General features: G+C 28.3%; 1 protein-coding gene across 2 annotated transcripts in view; it reads left to right on the top strand.

Moving 5' to 3' along the window:
- The window catches only part of LOC129956526 (uncharacterized), a 232,153-nt gene that overhangs the window by 51,035 nt on the left and 153,381 nt on the right, over window positions 1–27,737 (top strand). For both annotated transcript variants that reach the window (XM_056068458.1, XM_056068452.1), the window contains exons 2-3: window positions 6,961–7,093; window positions 13,483–13,588. In XM_056068458.1, coding sequence (XP_055924433.1) covers window positions 6,961–7,093; window positions 13,483–13,588 — 239 coding nt within the window. The remainder of the gene's footprint in view (window positions 1–6,960; window positions 7,094–13,482; window positions 13,589–27,737) is intronic.

Here is a 27,737-nt window from a genome sequence, read left to right as displayed (position 1 = left end):
TTATAAATGAATAAAAGAGGTTGAAATTCGCAATTTTTTTATATTCGAGACTTTTTCTTTCGATTCTATGATGGTTAAGTATAATATGACTAATACTGTCATCGACAAGTGTTTTGCTTTTCATTTTTGAAGTTTATAAATTAAACAAAATCATGATAGAAATTTATTTGTTCTTTTTAAATTTCCGTATTTATAAAATACACCTACAATCTCTGAACTGATATATCTCATACCAGAAATGAAATTGTTCCATTGATGTTTGTTTCCATAGAAACTTACTGCAAGGATATTCCCATTTGAGTATATTGTCGTATAATCTGCATATTGCCGTATAATCTGTGGATTGTCGTATAATCTGAGGATTGTCGTATAATCTGTGGGTTGTCATATAATCTGTGGATTGTCGTATAATCCGTGATTGTCGTATAATCTATAAATTGGTACAATTATTTCCTTTTAGAAAGTTCGTAATTAAATTTTATTTGTGAAAATCGCTATATACACGGTTATTCATCAGTAGATTATTCTTTATAAATTCCTGTAATTCAAAAATGAAAAACGCAGCAACAAGAAAAGTTCTTTCTCTCATTTTCTTGGCGCTTATTGCCTTTCGTTTAAGTGAAGCAAGTAATTATTGCTGTGCTAGATTAGTTAGCAGGAAATTATTCGAATTTCTTTCTTCATATCGTCTGCGTTGTTAATGCAAACTAAATATTCGAGCAGTTCCTGAATCTGTTTTCTTAAGTACGAATAACTAATGCATGCATGCATCTGTGAAAGAAATCCAGGAAATAGTCATTAAACTGCCAGGTTATGATTTGTTACACGCCATTTGCTGCCGATCCTAACCGGAAACAATCGTCACGAAAGAGAGTTTGCTTTCAACCAAGGAATCTTATTTGTTTTACTATGTGAGAGGCACTGATTCAGATTTCAGAGATTATATTTACTTGATGACAAGCCTATTAATCCTTTGTCCTACGATGATTCTAATTTCAGCAACTTGATGGAAATTAGAATAAGATTTTAAAATTATTAATGTTGCGTAATATAGGCTTTGGGCTTGGCGTCATAACTAAAATATTGAATATATTTCAGTTTATTCTTTAATCAGAGGAGAATATCACCAATTTGTGGTACTGCACATTAGAGGAACAATTTTTTAAAAAATTATTCATCAATTTAGTTTCACATTTCAAAATTTTTTTAATTTAATCAATACGTTAATGATTTATATTAGTCCTTTATATTACTCAATTTTTCAAAATATGTGTTTTTTAATATATAAATAAGGGAAAAATTACTAAAGTAATTAATTAATCGCATTAATCTAGTTAATGATTTCTAATAATAATAATAGTAGCGGATAATGTACAATAAATTTCTAAAAAATAATAATTTCATTATCATTCTCGATTATAGTGAAATATTGAACTTCAAATAAATATAACAATAAAAATTATTATTTTATAAGACCTGTCAAATGAAATATAATATAGCCAATTAAAGGAATGATTAACAATCTAAGACATTATAAATGAGTAATTAATCATACTTTAAAGTATTCAATTTATTCAATAATGACTTTGATAACTCAATGTAAACACACATTTCAGTTATATTGTGTTAAAATTTAAAGAATTTGGATTTTTTACAAATTTATTTACTTCGGAACTAAACTAACGATATTAATTTTAATAATCCTGCCCCTGTTCTTTCTCAATCTGCCGATCTTTGTAATTAGCTGCTTAGTCAATACAGTGAAAAATCTTTCACTTCTTTAATAAAGGGCTATTATGTACAGATACACACAAACTAATCCATGAAAAGACAATAACTCGTTAATAAATAATAATAATAATAAATTGAGTATTTCCTTTCAGCTACGGAAAAACAATGCGCTTTTGCGCATTCGTCAGAAAGCGTTGATAAACAGAGGCGAAAATTATATTTTATATAGTAATAGAGATTACGAGCAGAATTTGTTGATGGTTTAATAGCTGATAATATACAAAATTACATGAGCAATTTGCAGAAATAAATACATTGAAAATAAAATGGTTCGATTCAAAATGGTTAGCAAAAAATTAAAATGAAAGAAAACCCATTAAACAGGGCAAGAATCAAGATCCAAGAAAGGTAAATAAAAAGCCTTGAGAAGATACAAACAAATTTATCTATGATTAGAACGAATAATTTATACTTTGAAGATTAAATATTATGAGAATAAAATGTTTAAATATTTCAATATCAGATTAATTTATTTTAAATGAACATAAAATTTAAATATATGATTATGATTAATTTTTTCATAATCTTATCAAAAGACAAAAAGTGCCATAAAAGAAAACAAATCAAATGCGATTAACTTCACGTCGTCTCGTGCTTCATTGCTAATCGGAGCAAAAACCAGCGATTAAAAATCTCATTTCAAACTCAAAGAAAGCTTTTTTTTTCTGGAATTAATTTAAATGCAAATTCAAAGGGATGCACGGTTCTCTTTAGAGATTTGTTCGGTACAATTCACAAGGGGATTTTTTTTTTCTTTCTAATTATTTTACTGCCCTAAATTTCTACGCTTCATATACGAGCTTCAACAAAATTGGAAAAAAAAAAGAAAAAAAAAACCAGCATTGCGTTACATCGCCTTTATCATTATTAAAGTTTCTGCTTCATTATTTATTATTCTTTCCTACACTTTGTTTCATTTTTTCTGCATGTTTTAGGTACAAAATACTAAGAACATTTATTCATTTCATTTTACCTTTATGTCTTCCATTATGAACCCTGATTTTTTCATATATTTTTACAATAAAGAGATTTCAATATATTGAACCGAATGTTTATTATAGAAACGCAACTCATTTTATTGATAGAATTTAACACGAATTGGATACAAATTTGATGTAGGTTCTAAAATACATTCTCGAATATGAAATATATAAAGAGAAAATACTGTCATTCGTCTAAATTTTCGAATTACATTTTGTCAAATCTCCACGGTTTACTTACTCTACTTTGTGTCAGAAAAACATATTTTTAAAATAGCATCTGTCTTTGAACACTATAACTCAAAAAAACACTTTGAATTAAATGGACAAAATTTTATGTATTTTTCTTTATATGAAATTTGAAAATTCCCATCCATTTCAATGAAATTCATTTATCCAAATTTTTGAAATCCATATCCAATTTATTTTTCCACTTGTTTATGGTCTTTCTGTTCGACTAACAAGTGAATAAAATAACTACAAAACTATAAGAAAACAGAAGAAACTTGGAGCATAAACCTAGAATCCAAATTGTAGGTCCATATCAAATTTGGAATGACGTACTTTCTGGGGTTGAATGTCCGTCGGTCTGTATATAAACTTAATAATACTAAAACGCATTGACCTAAATAACTGAATTTTAGTATGTGATCTTTTGACTGCAATTGTAGTGTTGTGGCAAATTTTTTGTTTTATTCGCTTATATAAAAAAAAGGCATTCAAAATGCGTATTCTATATTCTGGTATTTGTGTATATACTTCATGCCGGCGTCATGAAATACTGCTTTTTACATTCAGTATAAATGATAGATTCACGCCAAAGAGGCTTAATATTGTTCGCTAATGCTATGTAATCAATAAACAAAGATTAGTTTTCTTTAATGTATTATGAAACACGCAACTTTCAATTGCGTGGTTCGAAATAAAAAATCTGATGTATCATCTTGCCCAAGTATGCGAGAGCTTTTATGAAAAGCATCCACGGTGATTTTGGTGTTAAGACTTTATATGGATTTTAGCTAACGAGCGTCACGTGCTATTCATTATCTTGTTGCCGTGTATGCATTCGATAGAAATCTTGATCTTTCCCATCTTCATATCAAATTATGATTCGAATCTGCAATTTTGATAGTAAACTGTGTAGAATTTTTAGCCAACACACTACATTTTGGAGCTATTATGTTTACATATGAATTGAAAGAAAGTGAAACAGACACAATTCTGAAAAATGTTTCTTAAGAGAAATCAAATATTTTTGTAACTTGGAAATGCATTCAATTTTGCATACATATTTTTCAAAAATTTATAAAATTTCACTTCGCTTATCAGAAGGTACAAGTTTTCTAGATTTTTCTTGTTTGAAGTATGAGTTTTGTATAGTACTGTCATTTACTAAATGTAATAAGAAACAATTCAAGGAGAAATAATCCTTTCATTTCAAAAGTAACTAAGTCATGTCTAGTTCAACGGCTTTACTTCATTCAGTTTTGGTTACCGAAAAATAGACACTGAAGTAGAATTTGCAGTTATATATCTGATACGGTATTTTTCTCGAATATCTTAATCATGTTAATCAACTCTAACGTTATGATAGAATTGGATTGAGTTATGACACTGTCATATTCTTCATTATTATTAAATTGTAACTTTTATTTTTTTATTTTCCGATTATTATTTTGAAAAATCCCTACAATATATGGACCACTAACTAATTCAAGAATGGTAAAGTCATAACTGAATAATCTTTCGGTTCCACCCTCAATTTCCGTATTAAAATCGAGGCTTTATCAATCTTATTTCTCCGAATGCTTTGGCAGGGTGAGGATAGCTCGTTCTTGTTTACCCAATTTCTCCGAAACTCTACCTTGTATGTAACTCTGGAATTTGTTTAGATGTAATTCCCCCACATAGCTATGTTTCATTGAAAATAGAATAGTGTCTCATCATTCAAAATTCATAATCGTGATTAAAATGTGCGACCCTCTTTCGAAATAGCCATCGCATGGTTTCAAGACTAGATGCTTTCTTAATTAAAAGTAAGACTCTCTTTTAAACACGTCATTTGAAAATGCAATAGGCGTACAAAGAAAAGTGCATTAAGCTTACAAAGTAAATGGTATTTACTTCTGCTAATCACATAATGAATCGCATTTCTCGTTTTTGTTTAACTGTTGGAAATGCATTGCCTGAAAAGTTCTCATTTCACTTTGAAATGAAAGTTAATGAATGGATGTTTGAACTTTAATAGCTTTACTTCATTTTTGTAAATAAAGGTTGGCAGAATATTTTTAAATGTTGGGAGAAAAATTTGCAGATTCTTAAGCAAAGTGAATGGAAATTCCATACTCAGCTTACGTATATATAGAAAAAATAATATTATTGAAATGTTTTCTTTACATATTCTTTTAGGACCCTTCCTCTTCTAAGTTTTTGTTCAGAATTTTTCTTTTCCTTGAAAAAAATCTTTGCAACTCACGAAATAAATTCTTTTTGTAGCTCAGTCAATACAATGATATGCAGCATAAATTTTTTAATCTTATTTCTCTTAAGAACATCTTTTTTTTTTAATTTACAAATTTTGTAGGTGTCAACTTTTTTGGAAATCATGTTTCGTTCGTGTTCTTAAATATTTGTGAGAAAAAGCCTATAATTTGAATCCAGACTCCGATCTTGATCTGTGAAATTGTATTTTAACTCAAAAATGGGCATAGGGAATGAATTCAGTTTTGTGAAAATAGTCGCCGATATTAATATTTATTCACGCCTTTGAAACAATCTTTGATTGATTTAGAATTATTGATTCCACATTCATCTTAAGACATTTTGAATTTATTAAATAAAACAAGCACATTTTCCTTTTTTGCATAAAGCAAGGAAGATGATTGTTTAGAAGAAAATATATTAATTATCAATATTTCATTTTACTTTCTCTTCTAGCAAGTTAACAAAGGCAATTTATTGTAATCAACAAAAAAAAATTCGAACTAAAGATTTCGACGAATCTCTATGTTTCAGATCTCCTTGAATCTGGAAAACATATTTGAAACGATGACTGTCTATGAACAAGATAATTCAGTAATGATTTCAACTAGACTAATGAAATTTAGTATATGGAATTGAGACTAAATCTGTAGATTTCTATCAAATTTTGAACGAAGCTCATTCAGAAAAAGTCTATGTGATTGGCTGTTTGAGAAGAAGTGAACTTGACAGTTACTAAACATAAAGAGTTAGAAATAAATTTAATTCAAAAGTTTAGTATTTAAATGTAGTTTCTTGTAACATACTGAACCAAATCTGTCAAAGGTCGCCTGTCAGTCTGTATTTTATCTTGCATGTAAAAGCAACAACTCAAACACGCAATGGCTTTAGCAAAAGAATTTGGTATGTTATCTTGTGACAATAACTGTATTTCTATGTCAAATTTTGGTTTCAGTTGGATGGAACCTCCAAAATGCATATTTTTCCTTGTGTTTTAACCACATATCTGGGATTAATAACCAAAATAAATCACTAAAGATTGCATGACAGATTCAGTAAAAATATTGATTCATTACAAAGGTTTATTTTCTATAACTATTCTTCTCCAATGCCGTGCAAAGTATTAGAGGCCTTATCCGAGATCTACAGTTTTATGCAGGAGGAAAAAGGAGGTAACTCCTTTATCAGAGTTAATGCGAGAAAAAAAAATTACATATTGTTGGTTTTTTATTTTATTTTTTAAATGATTAATGATAAAGGTTTACATTTCTATAAGAAATTTCCTCATTTTTTTTATTTCATTATTTTTTAGGCTTATTTTAAGTTATAATTTTTGTTATTTAGCCCTTTTATATACTTTACAGCAAATAATGCCTTTCTGCGTTCATATTTCTGAAGTCTGTTAACCGCAGATGAATTCTAACGATCTCATCAGTCTATTTTATTTTTTAAATGATTGATGATAAAGGCTTACATTTCTATAAGAAATTTTCTCATTTTTTTATTTCATTATTTTTTTAGGCTTATTTTAAGTCATAATTTTTGTTATTTAGTCCTTTTAAATGCTTTACAGCAAATAATGCCTTTCTGCGTTTATATTTCTGAAGTCTATTAACCGCAGATGAATTCTAACGATCTCATCAGTCTTTCTATTACGACAAATGTTAATGAATTTCGCGAGTTAATTGTTTTTTTTTTTCTCTTGCAGCAGCTGTGTCTACACCTGGAGGGTCAGGTAAGAGCGGGGAGAGTGAGCATGGCAGTCCCAGACCTTCATCACCTTTCGCCGCTCTCTCCCTGAGACGGACAAGGTTTTCCAGCGTGCCTCTCGTCGAAATTAAGTAAGATTTGTGGATCTTCTCAAATTGTGTGTCATGATTCATTAAAAAGACACTAAGCAAAGAAAGAAGACATTGCTCGTTTATAATATTTTGTAAAAGCCATTCTTTTTATTTATTTATTTGCAATTCCATTGCAGTTGCAAAACATATTCCGCGACTCTATATATGCATAAAGCATTTTCCACTGACTTCGCAAAGAGTAAATCAATAAGTTATTAATCAATAATAATTTTAAAGAAATTTAGTTAAATATTGGAATTATTTTATTAAAATGACGGGAGACGTATATTTAATGATGAGGATTGAAATGATAATTTCAATGTACTTGACGTATGCGTAATTATTTGCTGTAACAAGAGCCATAGTTAAAACATGGGCATAATGAAGCTGCCCGCCCCCCCCCCCCCAACTATTTTCAACTTTTCAATATGATCATTAATTTATTTGATTTGGCATATGATTCTGAACTCCATTCCTTTTGGCGTTTGCGATATTTAAGAAAAAAAAAAAAACTTATGAAACTTTTCTTAGTAGTGAGGAGGAAAAAATTAAAATAGTACTAGGATTCGCAGTCCGAGATTAGGCCAACTGAGGTGCCGTCCTCGTCATCTGACTGCGGTTCAAAATTACAACATTCGTTCCAAAATAGCTCTAGTGTTGCTTTAAAACGGAATTTTAATATAATTAAACTAAACCGAATCCGAGATGTCTAAATCGATCAGTTTTTAATAGTTTTCCTTTTAGATCTTTCAATATCCAGAGAAAACGTAGGGGTAGATAGTATGTATCCCTCCGTAGTTGCAGAGATCTTGTAAGAACACTAAGATTTAATTCGGTACTCATTCCTGCTACTGCATATGAGCAGTAACCGACTTCCCGTTCCACTTCAAAATTTGTGAAATTAAGAAGGTGTTAGCAGAGATACAGTACTCTTTGTCATCTAGAAATGACAGAAACGGCCTTTTAAATGTTTTTTCGCTACTCTGATATTTGACTATAAATAGAAAAGTGAAAAATCTTATTAATAATTAAAAAATATATCACTATTAAATTTTTTTCATAAACCAAATAATAAATAATAATCCTACATTTGAATTCCTTTTAGCTTTAGATATTTTGCAATTTTTTTTTTTATTTTTCAATCACAGATGCGTAATTTTTATAAATGAAAATAATGAATGTAACGTAATTGAATACATTGATTTTGATTTATAATTATTTAAATATTAATAATTGTTCAACTATATTTTTTCGCTAAACTTTGTAAAATCAAATGAAAAATTTTGTAATTGTTATTTTTATTAACAAATAAATGAATTGTTCAAAATTGAAAACATTAGTTTTAGTTAATTAGAAACATCTATTGCTATATGTGCACATTATTCAATAAAAATCTTGGCGAAGCGCATAGTTTAGCTGTGTGTTACTGGTTATAACATAACTATGTCAACTATACCTGAGCAAACAGTGCTTACTAATGTTCATGGATTTGAGAGATGTTTGAACAAAAAAGTTTCCAAGTTCTGAATTCATATATATCTGAACACATTTCATATTGGAAATAAAATTTTTATTCACAGGAAAAAAAATATATATCTTTCGATTTTTCTTGTGGAGATGTTTTTTTAATCTAAAAATATAAAAGTTGTAAATCTATCATTTTTATACCATTTTTTTTTATTTTAATTTTAATTTTTTAATTTTTTTTTAATTTTCATTATTATTTTTTTATTTTTTATTTTTATTATTATTATTATTTTTAATTATTTTCTAATGTTTGATAACGCAGAAATTATTTTTTTTAAATTTCCAACCAGATGGCGTCACAGGAATGGAATAAAAATCTAATCAAATTATTCTACTAACCGGAAATTCAGCTCTGAAATTTTTATTACAAAGTTCCACCTTTACAAAAATAAAACCAAGCAAGTTAAAAAAGAACTTAAAAAATCAAAATTAAATGCAGGTTTGCCCTGATCTTACGTCCTAACTTTATACAACATTTTTCTGATCGCCTTTATAATTTTCTTTTTTCTTCCTTCTTTATAATTTACGAGTGTTTCGTTTATTCTTTCTATTTTTTGCCTACCAATTCCGGCTTGATCATATTTGCAATTTAAAAAAGGAATTGTGAAGGTAAGGAACAAAAGAGAAATATTTACTATAGCTAAATATTCATTTAAACTAAACATTAAGAGATAAAAATAAAACACCAAATAAAGAACAAAAGTTCTATTCAGCATAATACAATAAGAACTAATGTAAACAATATTGACCCTAAAATTGAGAAAGAAATATTAGTCCTTTTAATGAACTAATATTTCTCTTTAATTAAAATATTTATAATTCCTTTCAAATCTATCAGTGCCAACTAATAAACTATTACTCTCATATTTCAAGTCTTTTTTTATGCATTACTTGCATTTTATCAAATATATGTTTGTTTGTTTCATTTACAGCAAAAGTATGAAGTCACTAATATTTCACTTATTCTTAAATATTCTACGTAACGGCAAAAGACAAAATTAAAAAGTATAAAATAGTTTTTTTTAATGGTACTTCTGCTTTTATATCAAAGGTTGAGACGATTTATGTGCCATACATTTCTTATTATAATTCTTATTATTTGTTAACTATAAAACTATTATGCTTGTCATTATTTCTTAACTATTATAAAATCCATCAAATACGAACTTGCAATATGTAAAATACTCTTTCTAATGACTCTTTTATATCAAAGTATGAAATTATTAATATTCTTCACATATTTCTTCGGCATTCTATGCAGTGTCAAAAGAACAGATGTGCTAAGTGTAAAATACTCTCTCTGTAACTAATGGCGTTTCAATTCTAAAATCTAAGAGCAAAATATGTTATTTCAGACGCGCAATTTAGATGGAAGATTTTTCCTTTTATATAATATTATTCGTTCAGAAGTGAATTTATACATTACTTTGATTATTTATAAAATGCATGTCTTCTTTCTTATTATTAAAAATCTATTTTTTAATACATCATCTCATCTCTATTTTAATATTTATAACTAGTATTTATTATATTGCATAATGCCTACATGTTTCACACAATTCTTAGATATAGATGACTAGACTAAACGAACTACAATAAATAATTTTTAAACTGTTAGATATAGACATATACTCTCATTTAGAAAATTATCTTAAATGACATAAAGGCTTATACTTTAATTTATTTGAGTCAATAAAGACAAAATTTAAGCAAAAATTGAGAAGTATGCTCCAGTCTTATTAGTCATATTTAGTAAGACATATAGCTATATTTCTACTATAACACATTATTTTAAACAAAAGAAGTTCCGTTCCTCTTCAAATAAAATTGAAAGTGTTATGTAATTCAATTAACACAATGTGTATTGATTTTCTTTCATTTTCATAGCGACTTGGAGAAAGATCGTCTTTTTTTTTTTTCGATGATTGTTTGAGGTAATCGCTGATTGGCTAAAAGTGACGAGATACGCAGTTTAATAATTCGATTAATTTTATTAATAAAATAATGGAGACTCTTATAATTTATTCTATTCGAACTGTATGCGGTGTAAATATTGTAATGATCATAAAATTAGAACTAAAAATTTCAGTAAATCCCCAAGTTTTAAATATCCCTGAACTTCCCAAAATACATTCTTAGAATGAATTATATATATCTGTCTTCGAGTAAGCTTTGTGAAACATATAAAATTTAGTACGTGCATTTTACACCGGATCTGTAGATATCTATCAAATTTTGCGCGAAGCTCATTCAGAATTCTGTTTCTCTATCTGAGCGTAAGTGTGTAAGTGTTTGTCTATCTGAGTGTAACGCGATAACTAAAACGCAATGATTTAAATAAATAAAAAAAATTGGTACTAAAATTGTATTTCTGTTTCAAATTTTGGTTTCAAAATTGGTGGGGAAAAAAACGCATCCAATTTCCAATTACACTACACTCGTCATTACTAAACTTCGGAGCACAAAATTCTTATGTGCGAAACTAAAAATAAAAATCCCAGGATACGAGGGTTCAAGGTCAAGGTCAGATTTCCATGCGAGGGGTCTGGGGATAACGTCTTTATTTGAAAGTATGCGAGAAAGTCTGTGGAAATTCATTCCCGCTGGTTTATTCAAAATGTTTTTACATCTCGAATATTTTGCTGAACAAGACTGATAGAAAAAGAGGTCTTCTTAAAAATATAAATGTCGTAATATTGCTGGAGTATATTTATTATCAACTGAAAACAAACAAACAAACATGAAATAATTTTTTTGTGACATTTACAGCATTTGAACCAATTAAAAGTATATCCGATATGTATTGTTTAGAAATTATCTAATGTCTATCCTGTATAATATTAAAATAATCCGTATATTACTCCTAATCCCAGACATTCTATGCATTACATAAGTATTCCACACAGTGCTTATTTTTTACACATTACCATAGAGAAGAAGATTGTAAACATTTTTACCTATATACCATCTACAAATATTCTTTTCAATTATAGACAAATATAGGGCTAAATCTGTAGTATAACCCCTATGTGTCCCTGTAAAGTAAAATAAGTTTTTAAAAAAAATGCATATTTTAAGATACCGTATGTGTTTTTAAAAACTAACGTAAATCCAAATAAAAAAGAAAAGTCTGTTATAGCTTTTATTTAATGGCAGTGACACACATATTAAAGCTTACTCCATTATAAGCATAAGTGGGACAGCAACTCAGAAATTCATTTTAATTCTGTTAATCTGAACAAGGTTACTTGAATTAAGGCATGCTCTAAAACAAATAAAAAAATAAAACAATGAACAGCAACATAAAAATATTTATTCTAAGACCAAAGATTGAAGAGTAGACTGAACTTCAGAAAGCTTGCTATTTCTGTTCTAATTTATATTCTCCTCACTACAAACAAACAGATCTATACAGAGAAAAGCACATGAACATGCTAAGTTCATGTGCTTTTTTATCAAGAGCTTTGTGTAGCTTCATGTGCTTTCGTATCAAGAAACTATATATTTTTTAAAAATTTTAAACAGTTAGTTTGGATATGTTTATATTAGATTGTTTGATTTTAATTAATTTTTTTCTAAAGTTGTCTTCGTTATTTCAATATTTTATGTTGGAAAATTAAGAATGACTAATTTTAATAAATTTTATCCAAGGAAAAGAAAAAAAAATATTTTAATAAAATGATTTAAAAAAAATATATTTCGTATAAGTCACGACTTTTTTTTTTTAATTTCAACTAATTTCGCAGAGAATCTGGATTAAGAACATTTTTTTTATTTCATTCAAGTTTAATAAATAAAAGATGAAAAAATAAATATGACATAGAAAATAAGTATGTTTTAAGGAAAGAAAAAGAAGAAGAAGAAAAAAAAATTTCTAAGCAGATCTTTCTTTCTTTTCTTTTTTTTTTTTTTTTTTCGTTTAGCTAAAGTTATTTGTCATGATTTTTTAATGACTTTTAATATAATAAACTGACTATAATAAAACCTTTATGATATAGTTCTAATATTTTCTGCACAATTGAGAAATTGGCATAAATTCCGGATGGTTAGAATAAAAGATTTCCATTGGTTAGAAAAAAGTTTTTCTCAAAATACTTTTGTTAGAAAGAGTGGATTCCAATAACGAAAAAAGAGTTTAGATTTCGATAGCATGTATTTGGATAATGAATAATTAAAAAATATCATTTTATCCATTAATGTTTCATCTTACAAGCAAAAAATAACGAATTTTTTGGTATTTAAGAAATTTATTAGCATCTATTGCCTCCTTTACTATTTGCAATACTTAATTAGCATCAAGGCTAAGGTAGAATTCACCCAGTATTTTGGTAGATACAAGCTAAACCTATTATTTTTATGATTTTTTTTTTTTTCTTTTTCCTTTAGAGCTCTGAAAGGGCTACTTTATTTCTAACCATTCGGTATTTAAAGAATGTATATATCCATCCAAGAATGTATACATCCAAAAAAGAGTTTAGATTTCGATAGCATGTATTTTATAATGAATAATTAAAAAATATCATTTTATCCATTAATGTTTCATCTTACAAGCAAAAAATAACGAATTTTTTGGTATTTAAGAAATTTATTAGCATCTATTGCCTCCTTTACTATTTGCAATACTTAATTAGCATCAAGGCTAAGGTAGAATTCACCCAGTATTTTGGTAGATACAAGCTAAACCTATTATTTTTATGATTTTTTTTCTTCTTTTTCCTTTAGAGCTCTGAAAGGGCTACTTTATTTCTAACCATTCGGTATTTAAAGAATGTATATATCCATTAAGTTCATTTTCCTTTTATTGCAAACTGTTAAGAATAAAAAATAAAAATTGTAGTCTTTTTTCTTTTCCTCTATCACAGACAAAATGTCGAAACAGAAGAAATTACCTTCCCTGCTTCAGTGGAACTACCAAGGCGACACGTCACATTCAATTCAGATGTCGACAGCGATTCTTCATTGTCCGGGGTAAGTCAGGTTTCCTTGTCCTTTTCAAACATTTTTTCGGCGATAAGCATGTTAGAAAAGCAGATCAGCAAGTATAATACGTTCATTTTTATTTTCTTTTTCCCAGATGCTATTTTTAAATATGAAATTTATATTGAATGCTGATAAAGTTGAAACACTTTGGTTCTGGACCATTTGTTTTACTTTAAAGTTTAATTTGAATATTTTAATAATTTGATATTTTTATGGAATGTTTTAATGAAAAATAATTAAGGCAATAATGGGTTTTGATAATGGGATAAAAAACTAAATAAAGGAATTTTTGTAAATAAATTCTATTTAAAAATTAAAATTTAATTAAAAAATTATTTTTAACTTTTATTTTGCTTGCTTTACCTTCCTTAAGACTCATATATGGATTCACCTGACCTGCAGACGAAAAATAAGAAATCGTTTTCAGTAAAATAAGAGACAATTGTAGTTGAATTCGTAACACAATTCAATTTTTCTTGGTTTTGTTTTTTAATTTGGCAATTTATTCTTTCACTATTGTTGCTGAAAACAATAATATTTCTTTGTTTATTTTTGCCTTTAGAATGATACTCTCAAAATTTTTCTTTCGGTTATTTTTATAATTGCATTATTTTAGCAATTATGTTGCGCAACAGTAAAACGCACGTCCTTAAATAAAGGCATTTTAAATTTTTATATTTTGTATGTAGCTCATCTGCTAACGCTGTAGTGAATGTATTTTATCACACAAAATGAATTAATATATGAAAATTTTATTGATTTTTCATATTTAATCAGAAAAATATTTAATAACTATCATGGATATTATCGAGTAACTGAATGGTAAATATTTTTTTCAATTTAAATAATGATTGGATATTTTTTTAAATAACTTATTTAAAACTTTTAAGTAAGGTCATTTGTTTTCATCAAATTAATTATAGCATTCGAGCCTTTTTAAATCAGAAATAAGTAGATTTATTTCCAATTTAAGAGAATCAGTATTCTTTGTTTACATTTTAAAATTTGGATTTCTATCGTTTTCATCGCGGGTTCAACAGTTGCTTCTACTTATATCTATTGTGGATAGTTTTACTTCTAAATGAATATGATTTTTTTTTAAATTCTACATATTTGCCATATATTCCTATGCATGTTTTATAAAAACTTTCTTTTTTAATGATACGCTCTACTTTTATTCAACTTCTGAGGCTTTGAAGTGAAGCAATTTTTATTTGTTTATAGCGAAACATGATTCTATTTGATATTCCTTTATCATGATTTTCTCTTGTGCCTTTTATAATAATATTCAATTCTTAATTTCAAAATTATTTATTTCCAAAACTTCTAACTTGACATTATAAGAGTAAATGAGTCAATTATAAGATAAACAAATTTTCACAAAACTTGTTCTTGTTCTAATTTTTGAATATTTCTTCGAATACTTGGAAATGGTAAATGAGCATTAAATACAATGTTAATCTTGAATGATTGTTGAAAACTAAATGGGCCCTAATTGACTACTAACTTTTTAAAAATAGAAATTATTTGAAAAACTTGCTGAAATATATATATACAGTGGCTCAAAAAATTGAGAGTACACCTTACGTTTACTTGATAAATGCGACTTTCAATATAAATAACACATTAACGGGAAGTGCAAACTTGTTTTTATTTTTACACATAACAAATGGTTTAATTTAGAGTAAAAATAAAGAAAAATCAATGAAAAATGTCTAAATTGAAAATTTTCAGAAGCATTTTAAATAAACATACGCAGAATTTTGCCTCAAAAAATTAAGAATACACCAATGAAATTTTTGCAATATCACGCATAGAAATAAAGTGTCACTATTAAATTGCATGTCTTTTGGCTCTTATAATGGTCTCTAAACGTCATGGTACCGATTCGACCCATTTTTGGTGGTATCTGAAGATATTTTACCCCATTCTTCTTGCACCACTTGTTTTAAATGGGTTTTGTTTCTAATTTTGTATTTTTGAACCACTTTTTCGAGTATCTCCTACGAATATTCAATGGCATTGATGTCAGGTTACTGTGGTGGTGTGTGTAACTGTTGTTTACAATGAAAAATACATCATATTTTGACGCTACGTGCATTCTATTTGGGGTCGTTGTCCTGCTGGAAAATGGAATTTCCATCTAAACCGAAATTTTTAATTCTTTCCTTTAGATTGCTATTACCATATGGTTCATCCAACTTGTTGCAGAAACTTTTCAAATCATAGGCAGAAGTGTAAGTGCTGAAACTGTGCGAAATGCCATTAAACAAGCTGGATATAAAAGTAGCATTGTTAGAGAGAAACCGTCCATCAGTTTGCAAATTCAGAAAAAGCATTTGAAGTTTTCTAACACTCATCAATTGAAGACCAATAACCTTTGGAAGATATCTATACGTAGTAATGAAAGAAACCTCAACATTTTTGGCAGTGACAACCATCTTACTCTATGGAGAAAGCCTAATACTGCTTTGTATCCAAAAAATTTACGTCCTACAGTTAAACATGATGGTGACTCCTTGATGATTTGAGGTTACATGGCTTCATCCGGGGTAGGAAATTTAATTTTTATAGATGGCATTATAAATGACACGGTTTACTTGGATATACTTCGCAGCAATCTAAAGGAAAGTGTTAAAAATTTGGGTTTAGATGGAAATTTCATTTTCCAGTAAGACAACGACCCTAAACAGAAACCACGTAACGTCAAAATATGATGTCTTTTTCATTGTAAATAGCAGTTACACACACCACCACAGTACCCCGACATCAATTCCATTGAATATTCGTGGGCCATATCCGAAAAAGGGGTTCAAAAACACAAAATTAGAAACAAAACCCATTTAAAATAAGTGGTGCAAGAAGAATGGGGTAAAATATCTTCAAATACCACTAAAAATGGGTCAAATCGGTACCATGACGTTTAGAGACCATTATAAGAGCCAAAAGACATGCAATTTAATAGTGACACTTTATTTCTATGCGTGATATTGCAAAAATTTCATTGGTGTATTCTCAATTTTTTGAGACAAAATTCTGCGCATGTTTATTTAAAATGCTTCTGAAAATTTTCAGTTTAGACAATTTTCATTGATTTTTCTTTATTTTTACTCTAAATTAAACCATTTGTTATGTGTAAAAATAAAATCATGTTTGCACTTCCCGGTAATGTGTTATTTATATTGAAAGTCGGATTTATGAAGTAAAAGTAAGGTGTACTCTCAATTTTTTGAGCCACTGTATATATATATATATATATATATATATATATATATATATATATATTTACTCAAGAGCCAGAGCCATCCTAAGAGTTTTTTTAAATATTTTTAAATAATAAAAAAATAGAATTTAATTTAAATATTTTTAAATTATACTTTTATTATTTTACTTACTCTCAGAATATTTTGTAATTGGAAACATTTTCTTCTTTTTTAATCTCTTTAACTATCTGTTTTTAATTATTTCCCAAACTCACTCTCAGGTGGCGCTACTTGCGCGGAATGAAAATAATGATCAATTGTGGCTTGAATTTTTAAAATATTAATATAATTAATGTATTGTCTTTTAGATGAGTAAAATTTGAGGGAGAATTATAGAAGGAAGCGAGTTAAAATTCGGTTTCAAAATTCCTAATTTGCATGAAGCTAGGTAAATTAAAAATCATTTTTTATATCGACTAAAGGTAAAATTTTATAAATTAACAAAAGTTGAATTAGGCTTCATCCTACGGATTCTTCATATTTTGTTATCTTTGATAAACAGCAATATACATATATATAACACGCGAACCGTACGTGGCACTCAAATCGCTCTTTTTACTTTTTGTCGAATGCCAGCAATTAAAATGTAAATAAAGCATTATTCGAAATTCAGATTGAATTCAGACTGCTTCATTCAACGTTTTTACAGTTGTATTGAATTTATCGATACATTTAGCTAATTAATGGCGCTAAAAAATACTATTAAAAATGTTCTGGAGAGTGAACGCAATGTTACCAAAAAGACCATTCAATTAAGGTAAGGAAGATATAACTGTAGATACTGTGGAACATGGATCATTCTAATTTGTCACTAATTCGTATGTTTTAATATCATTTACATTTGCCTTGATTAATTTGATTTTAAAATTATAAATTGTAAAAATAATATTTTTATTAGTTAAATGCGTCTGTACTTTTGTTTCTTCTATGAAAGAAAATGAATAATTAAAACTCTAAATTCACTCACACAATGTATATAATCAAAAAGCAATAAAATATTTTTTTTAAATCTTTGATCACATTAATTGAACACAAATGCCTTATTTGGCATTTTACAGACTGAATCTGTGCTCATTATGGGGCGCATTTTATTTCTATAAATTGGTCAAATTAATTACACATTTCAACACATTATTAATCTAAGCATTGATTATTTGTTTTAATTTTCATTAATTAATTTTGCTATTTGTTTATTAATTTACTATGATTTATATATGCGTTGCTTTCATGCTTACACTCAATTATATTTAAACATATACTTGATATTTTTGAATATTCTAATTACTAAGTGAACATGTTGAAACAGATAAGGATTCATTGGATATTTTGCATATATGTTATAATCTTTTGAAATTAGAACTGACAAAGTTCTATTAAAAAGAAAAATAAATGAAAAATGAACTTTAGTTGTATAAATTATAGGATACAATAATCAAACATTAATTATTTTAATAACTATAATATAAGAATGAAGGCAAAATTTTGATTGCTGCGTCAGTAAAGTAAAATCTTTAGCAAATACGTCAATAAAATAAATCTATTGAAAGCAGTGAATCAATAAACTCGGCACTAAATATATTTTGGGTTAATTATTTAAAATTTAAGTTTTGAATCGAAATTATTTCTTAAATCAAATCTAATAGAAAATTTGGATCCCAAATATTGATCGCAGATTGAAATCCATTGATAGTTACAATTATCAGTTCAGCTATTTTTCCAAAGGTCACAGCTGAGACATAATTTTAAATGCATTAAAATCATAAACATTCGTTTTTTAAATAAGATAAAACGGAAAAGATTTTTAGAAAGATAAAACGGACAAAAAATGCTTTTATCATGCCTATTTACTGATTATAATGAGCTAAGTAATTTTTCATATTACATCGTCCATAAAAAGTTAAATATATCTCTCTCTATTGAGCAGAATATGACGTACAAGCGTCATAAAATAGTTTTTTCTTGATGCTGCAGCGGATCAAATAGAGACTATCCGTCCGTAAAAGCGTCGCGGAGTAGCTCATAATCAAGGTTAATATTAACTACTGGGTCAATAAACATAAAGTCATATCTACCAAGGTCATCTCAAATGCCACACCTGCCCATGTAGGGCATTATTCTTTTGTTGTTGCAGTGAAATAACGTCACTCAATGAAGTAATGGCATAATATTTTGATTTCGCTTTCAGTATTATTAGCAGGAAGATGTTAGTCATCAAGATAGCAACAGATTTCTTAATGGTTCGGCTTATTTAGCCTTGTATCTTAAAACAAGATCAACCGTAACAAATGAGTAGTTTTGTTTTATTTTCCCAGTTACTAAAAAGTACAAAAAAGTAGAAGAAGACAGAGTATATATAGCATACAAAGATAGATTTGTAATCAGGACATTCGACATCCTGATTTTGATGAATTTTCATGCTTGAGGTCTTCCTGAATTTGAAGGGTAAACTTATCAAGACTAAATCCTATCTATCAACGATCAAAAAAAAAAAAAGTTTAAAACGCATCGAATTAGTAAGATGACAGTATGCAGGCTTTATATAAAAATTATATTCTGTCAAATTTCGTATGAGTTTCTATCGAGTTTTAATGAAAAGAAAAGCCTGTTTTCGGGTCGCTTCCATGTAAAACAATAAATCAAGATTACAATCAACTATACCAATAATATTCAGTACAATTTAATCATCAAAATTGGAGACGTGTCTTAGAGTAGGTTCGAATTCATCAGTTACGGCAAATTATTGCTGACTACCCAACTTACAACAAAATGTGTGCAATTTAACATGTGCTCCTAACATGAAAAGTGTACCTCGGTGTCGATTTTGGGATCAAATAAGGTAATGAAATGAAATTTTGTTCCAAATTACATTTTATTTAATATCACGATGAAATTTAATGTGAAATGCTCTATATTACTTCTGGAGGGAGAAATATTGAATATATGTATATTGAAACATTGAATATATATATATATATATATATATATATATATATATATATATATATATATATATATATATATATATATATATATATATATATATATATATATATATATATATATATATATATATATATATATATATATATAATCACTACGTGTAGGGCATACAATATTATTTTTGTAGTAAGAGTTTAAGGAATAATTTTTAAAAACAAACTTTAACCCTTTACTTACCGTTTAAATCCGGCTGATATCTTCACAATATGAGTATTTGAAAGAACTCGAAGAATGTATTTCCAATCGAACGCAATATATATCAACTAAAAGTAATATTAAAAATATTTTGTTATTGATTTAATTAATGAAATTATTTTAGTTAATTAAAAAAGTATTTTTTCTTCCTGTGTTTATTCAGTACCAAAACTTAACTAATGGATCAAAAATAAATTTGAAAAATTGATGGTAAAATAATTCGGTAAATAAAGGGTTAAAACAAGCAGTTCACATAGTTTCGATTGGGATTTTTAAGCGTTAATTAAAAATAAATTCGATGTTGATTTTTTTTAAAATAATTATAGTGTAAGAGAAGTAGATATCGGTAGAAGTGTGATTTTTTTTTTCTAAATGGTGTTTTTATCCTGTTAAATTATTCCTTAATTTTTACCATTTTTATTTATTCGTTTCCCATCCAAATAGTCATATAAACATTTATTGTTTAGTCATTTTCAAGACTGACTGAGGCTTTCTGACGAATTCTATTTCAGTTACACAAAACATATCGATACATAGTTCATATTTAAAATTGTCACTAAGTTATTTCAATTCATATTACAATTATTGAATTTAGTAATATGCAGCGATTGTTAAATAGAGATATTAAATATTATTCCATTTAAAACTTTTGCTTTAGTGAACTAAATATCAAGAAGTCAGAAATAATTTCACACTTATTTCCCTTCTATTTAATTTCATCAATACCATCAAATCATAATATTTTACTTTGCCTTAGAAGTAATAAAACTAGCGATTTTATCATAAACGTTTATTAACTTTTCTCCGTTTTTCTCTAATTTTACTCATTTTTTTTATTAAAAAAACATTGATTACTTTGTGATATGCGAAAATGAACGCGTATCTTTAAGATCTCAGAGGAATTTGAACTTTTCTATCTTGTGTACTTTTTCACGAGCAAAATTACACCTGTAATCTGTGTCGTGATTTTTGGCGCCCACAAGTTTTTTTTTTCAATATTATTTTTGAGCCTCTATATCACCTGCTCCTATGACTAATACGACTTGGTACGGACAAGCGCTTTTTCGTGTATTTATTTATTTATTTTTTCCTTTCATGGAGCAGCCATATAGCACTTTTTTGTGTTTTTTTACTTTCTTATTGTTGTTGTTTGGTAATCATATAGCACATTTCTTTTGTTGCTAATACCGTAGAGCAATCATAAAACGAAAGAAGGTAGCTAAGAGGAAAGTTTTTTTCTCTGTTAGAAATGTCTTTTTTGTTTCATATTGGCTGGTTCGCTTTTGAAATGTGATACAGTTTTTCTTAATTCCGAAACAAACTTATTTCTTTGATTGTCCATTTCTACAAAAAATATATATTCTTTTCTTCCGTTATCTTACATTTTTTGGCTCAAAAACTTTTTACTGAAAGCTATATTATTTCAGGATTTCTAGTTTTCCTTCCAATCAGTAACATGCTTTATAAATCAAACTAATAGTATATAATATTTGGATTTCACTTCCTTATTAATTGTAACAAAATCATAAATGAAAGAATATCCTTATTGTTATGTTGGATTAAGGCTTTTTTGTTTTGTTATTAAAGTTGTTTTTGCTATTAATTTTTTATATTACATCAAAATTTATTGAACTTTTTGGTTATTCCACGAATCCATTTAAGAATTAAAAATACTTTACGGCCCTAATACCTCGCGACCCGTATTATACTTAGACGTAAATGATAAGGATATAGATAATAATGAACAAGAAAACTAATAAGATAGGTTTATTTGTAAAATTTTAGTGAAATAATCCACATGAAATCAAATAAATTTTTATGAAAAAACAATTTAAGGCTTTTAAGTTACTTTTGTTTCAGTATATATATAAGAAAAAACTAACAAAAGAATAGCTGTTCCTATTAAACAACTAAATTAATAAAGGTGATTCCATTGGTAATTCGGGATCTTAAATGTAAGAAGTTGTGCACTGAAAGTTCAAATCATTTTATTCCGATTACATTCATTTCTAATATTTTTATATTAATGGTTCTTATCAATTACTTTCAATAATTAATGATCTAAACTTGTTTTACAATAAAATTCGCACTAATAAACTATATAGCTTTAGTTCTCTCTTTATTTGAAATGGTATATATTTTAAGCATTTGTATACATTTTCCCCATTTGCTTTCATTGTTCCTTCCAAACAGGTTAAACACGTCAGACTGTATTACGAAAAGTCTTAAACAATTCAGACGTAAAGATATTTTAACGAAAAAAAGCGCTTTATATTATATTATTCAAAATAGGCAATAACGTATTTTTGGACGTTTTAAGAAAATTATAATATAAATGAAATAAACTTCGAAAATATTTTTTATTTAAATAATAAAAATAATGGTATCAATAAATGCCATTTAATAAATAAAATTGACAACATCTATTTGCAAGATGTCTTATGCAAAATGTGATGTCACGACCTTTTTGGATTTTTCATTTTACGTATTTTAATTGCAAAAATAGTGAAAAATTTTTTCAAAATGATTTATTTTTATATACATTTCATATGGAATAAAAATTGGAAGCAATGGTTTTTTTTTAAATAAGAATACAAAATTTTCGATTCAGAAAATTCAAAAGTTAATGAATTAAAATGCAATCCTTGATACACTATATATTTATTCAATTGTATGTCACTACTATTTGTCTGTTTGCAGTTAATTTTCAAATTATTTAATTATTACTTAATAAAATTATTAATCACTACATTTTAGCAGGATCTCTAAAGAGTTTTTAGAACAGAAGTTTTAACAATATCATTATATATTTTTTTAATATTTAGAGCTCGAAATTATGGCGGAGTCCTTTTATTAACATTCTATTCTTTATGCATAATAGTATCCAAAATTAGTTCACCAACACGTTTTTCACAATAATATAATTTAATTTCGTATAATTTGTACATATTTAGAAGACTGTGTAGCATAATGTTAGCATCAGTTTTTATAAATAATGTTTTGCATAACTTTTGTAAATTTGAGAACTTTTCAAATTTGACTGTCCAAGCATCTGAGAGTTTTGGCTATAGTATAGTTATTGTTCCGTTAAAACCCATAACTTTTGCTGATTAAGTAAAAAAGAATTCTCATAATCGTTTTGATGATTCAAAGAAATAGAGAGCTATTATTTTAAGCGGAGGTGGCTCGATAGATACAAGCAGAAACTAAAGTGGTATACAGGAAGGGGAATCAGTTTCAGAAAATTGGTATTATCACAAGATCTTGCCAAAGTCACCCAAGAGCAGCGACACCTGCAGAATTGATTCTTGACATTTTGTTCATGACATAGACAGATGTCGTGAACAAAATCTGGAGAGACATGGTCAGAGATACTTTTTCATCTGCAGAGACTTGGTCCTAGTTATCATTCTTCCAATGTAGTAGAAATCAACCATTTTGGTGACAGAGAGATCCTTGTCTTACATGGCATCATACTGGGCAGTCGTACACATCTTTGATGAACGTCAAAGTCGCGATTTTGTTGCTGTGTTTAGGAAAATAATGTCTAAAAGAAGACTCTAGAATGCCCAGGTAAACTTTGTGCAGATATGTATCAGATAGAGCAATTCATGCCCGAATTCCAGTACAATGTCTCCATCTGCGCATATAACACAGGAAAATCCGCTCTTATAGAGGCAAACAAGCCATTTTTAGAAAAACCAAGAATAGTGGCGTGTACTTTTTTACTGAGGAGTCGGGATTCAGTACATATTCTCGATGATTTTTCATCTGGAGAGACTTGGTCCTAGTTATCATTCTTCCAATGTAGTAGAAATCAACCATTTTGGCGACAGAGAGATCCTTGTCTTACATGGCATCATACTGGGCAGTCGTACACATCTTTGATGAACGTCAAAGTCGCGATTTTGTTGCTGTGTTTAGGAAAATAATGTCTAAAAGAAGACTCTAGAATGCCCAGGTAAACTTTGTGCAGATATGTATCAGATAGAGCAATTCATGCCCGAATTCCAGTACAATGTCTCCATCTGCGCATATAACACAGGAAAATCCGCTCTTATAGAGGCAAACAAGCCATTTTTAGAAAAACCAAGAATAGTGGCGTGTACTTTTTTACTGAGGAGTCGGGATTCAGTACATATTCTCGATGATTTTTCATCTGGAGAGACTTGGTCCTAGTTATCATTCTTCCAATGTAGTAGAAATCAACCATTTTGGCGGCAGAGAAATCCTTGTCTTACATGGCATCATACTGGGCAGTCGTTTGATGAACGTCAAAGTCCCCCACGAAGCTGTAAGGATGAAAACCTTGAAGCCTGTGAGGTTTCTTGTTGATACTACAGCTCCGGGTTCCTTTTTATAGACGAAAATTCAATATGGAATTATGAATGATTTTCTTGAAAAAGAGGATATTCGCCATATGGCTTGGTCCACGAAATCTCTGGATTTCAATCCTAAAGAACATGCTGGGATAATCTAGGAAGAGTCTTTGCATACGTCACGCACACACGTAGCGTCCAGGCGTTAAAAACCAAGCTTTCAGACGAATGGGATTATTGGCCCGAGCATTTCTCAATTATCTCACTAACCGTACAGCGGCTCTTTGTGATGTTTGTGTAACAATGTCAGTGACCACACTCCATATTAGGACTTTTCCTTTATATAAGGCAATATGATTTAACTGTTTCTAAAATAACTTGTATCATATTATTGTAGATTTTCAATTTTTGACTTTAATTTTGGCACAAAAATATAATCACATAATTTTCGCCGATAAAGAAAATCATATGAAATATTATGCTATAAACAGTTTCTGTGAAATTATCATTAACAAGAAATATATATTAAGCGTTTCTCATAAACAACGCACATAAATTCATTTCTAAGAAAATATGATCTTTACAGTTAGTGAAAAAGTGAGTCAGTGAAACAATCAATGCGAAAATCAATAAAACATACGATTTTTTTTTCTTTGGCCATTTATGTTCATTTCCGAATCAGACACTTTATAAGCACCCTTGAAGAAGATAAATAAGTGAGGAACTTATTTCTTTCCTGAGTGTCTCGAGAAGAGATAGTTTAAATAGCTTTAATCGATTAAGAACACTTCGTTTCCTCTTTCGTTGCGCTAAGTGCTGCTTTTAACTAATATTCAGCTTTCGGTATCTTAATTTTTTTTCTCACTAATCTAGCATTTCCCCATTACTTTTAACGAATTATCTTTCAAGGGCGAACACGTCTTGACTAGAAACAATGCAATCCTCTCTAGAGAGGCTTCAGTAGAAAATTGTCGAGGAAGTAATTTAATTCTCCCTCCATATTGATCAAGTTCCTCAATTGCTAATTTGCTGTAGATACCTAGAATTGTTTAACAAGTAGAATTCAATTCTGTTACATTTTAGTCGCATGTTTATTATCTTATTACAAATGATAGTGTGGTCTTAATAAATTTATGCATTTTGCTAAATGTTGTATATATTTTGAAGAATATCTCTGAGTCACGAGTAAGTATTTAAAATGTGGACAATAAATCTCGTACGCTATATAGAGTTGTAAAATGAAGCATTTATTAAACTAATTAACTCATAAATAACAGTAAAATTGTGATAAATTTTACACACTGCATTGCCGCATTGAAGAAAGACAGTCGAATCTGCATGGCCGAATGGTCATGGAACTGGTCTCATAATCAAGAGACCTTGAGTTCGAACCCGCTAGAGACAATGGTATTCATAGTATGTGTAAATATTTAATTACTTGATTTTATGTTTTCCTTTATTTCATGTTCCAGAAGAGACCGGACATTTCTTTAGTTTACCAGACAAGTGTTCTGGACTTTTCTTAATGTCTCCAGAAAAGTATTCTGGAACTTACCCTGCTAATATAAAAGCAGAGGATTTGTCAATCACTGTGTTCTCAGTTCTGAGTTCAGTTAATAAATTGGTTTAGCTCTATTTCTTGTGTGTCATTGAGTTCTATACTAAAGTATCTTCGTGACAATATGATTGATTAAAATTTTATGGACACTTTAGCACAGAAATAAATTTCGATTCTGTGCATTTTTCAGTGAATAAACTTCAACAAACTCAATGAAATGTTAAAACATTTCATTGAGTTTTTATCAGTTTGCAAATCTTATGTCTTACAATTCAGAACTTACGTTTTTTCTGCTTTTATTTTATAATTTAGTTTGCAAAATATGGTCATAATATGTCTTTTAAACATGCACCACGGTTTCTCTGAAAGTAGCGCCATCGTCTACCGAATGTATTATGTCTGTATCAATCTACTTGAAGTGACATGCTGTACAACAACTAGATTAAATTACCTACATTTACTGTGTGAACTAGTCTTTGAAACTTTCTCGTGATCGGAATTCACAAGAATTATAATATTGGAAGACTAAAAATTTGCCTTGTTCACAATCACACAACTTCTGTTGCGAAAGTTAAGTTATAAATGTTTTTTAATGCGTATGTTAAAATATTTTTCTATGAACTTGTCAATTGTATATTAGCTATCATTTTTAAAGTTTTATACCGATTTTACTGTCAAATTCATCAAAAAGTGTCATTTTTACCAGGTGGTAAAAAAGTAACTTTTTTTCTTCATACATCGAATTTCCAATTTTTAAAAAGTATGTGCATAAAATGGCTACAACATTTCGCCGAGAACTTTATTTATAATTGAATACTAAGCAACCTCTAAATTTGCTTATTCTGTTTATATAAAGTATTTTTTTTTAAATTTTCCCCTTTTTTTTTATCCAATGATATTTTCTCTTATGTGGTATTGGCAATTTCCGTTCATATCCAGTTACTCATAAACTTATCTGTGTAGCAATTAAGTTGCTTTTCTGAAGATGAACAACATTTTTTTCTCTCTTTACTCTTTTATACATGTTTATGATATTAAGTCTCATTTACGAGACTGCATAAAGGCACTTTGGTAGGAAATACCTGTAACCAAGGTCAATAAGGGGAAAAAAATCGAAGGTGTACATTAACCTAATGAAGTCAAATCGTATAATTTAACTTTTGCATGAAACATTTTATATAGGTCATCTGACAATTTTTTTCATATTTTTTTTCTTCATTCTCGTATACAAGGTATAGTGGGAATATTCTAGTTTTCTAAAAGTTCGAACTCGAGAATTGGGTGAATCTCCACCTTTCAGACCTCCTTATGTTCGTCAAATGTTTTTTTAACACTATGTCTGTCTGTCTCCTTATGAAAATAAATAAACGTTTTGAGCTGGACGGATCAAATTTGGTATATCAATTTAGGACTAAATATCAAAATTTGAACAAAATCTTTGAAATGAAGTCTGTATGTCTGGCTGTTCGATTGCAAATGAATTTGATAACTCTAAAACTTGAAAAAATATATAATTAAAACTTGACACATAGGTTTAGCGTCAAAAATGCAGATATCAAATTTTGAATTATATCGAACAAACGGGTGACCACCTGTCAATCTGTGCTCTCGCATGCATGTAAATGCAATGACTTAAATCATGAATTTATCTTCTTATTAAAACTTTAGTTTCACGTTAAATTTCGTTGCCAATCGGCCGGCAAAAAAGGCTCCCAAAATACATATTTTCGTGAACGATTTTGTAAAAATGCTAGATTCATGTTCAAGTTCTCTATTTCATAACTATGTTCACCAATGCTGTT

Source organism: Argiope bruennichi, chromosome 2 (assembly GCF_947563725.1).
Source record: "Argiope bruennichi chromosome 2, qqArgBrue1.1, whole genome shotgun sequence".
NCBI lineage: Eukaryota > Metazoa > Arthropoda > Arachnida > Araneae > Araneidae > Argiope > Argiope bruennichi.
Note: the sequence above shows the minus strand (reverse complement) of the source record. Positions and strands in the feature narration are given on the sequence as shown.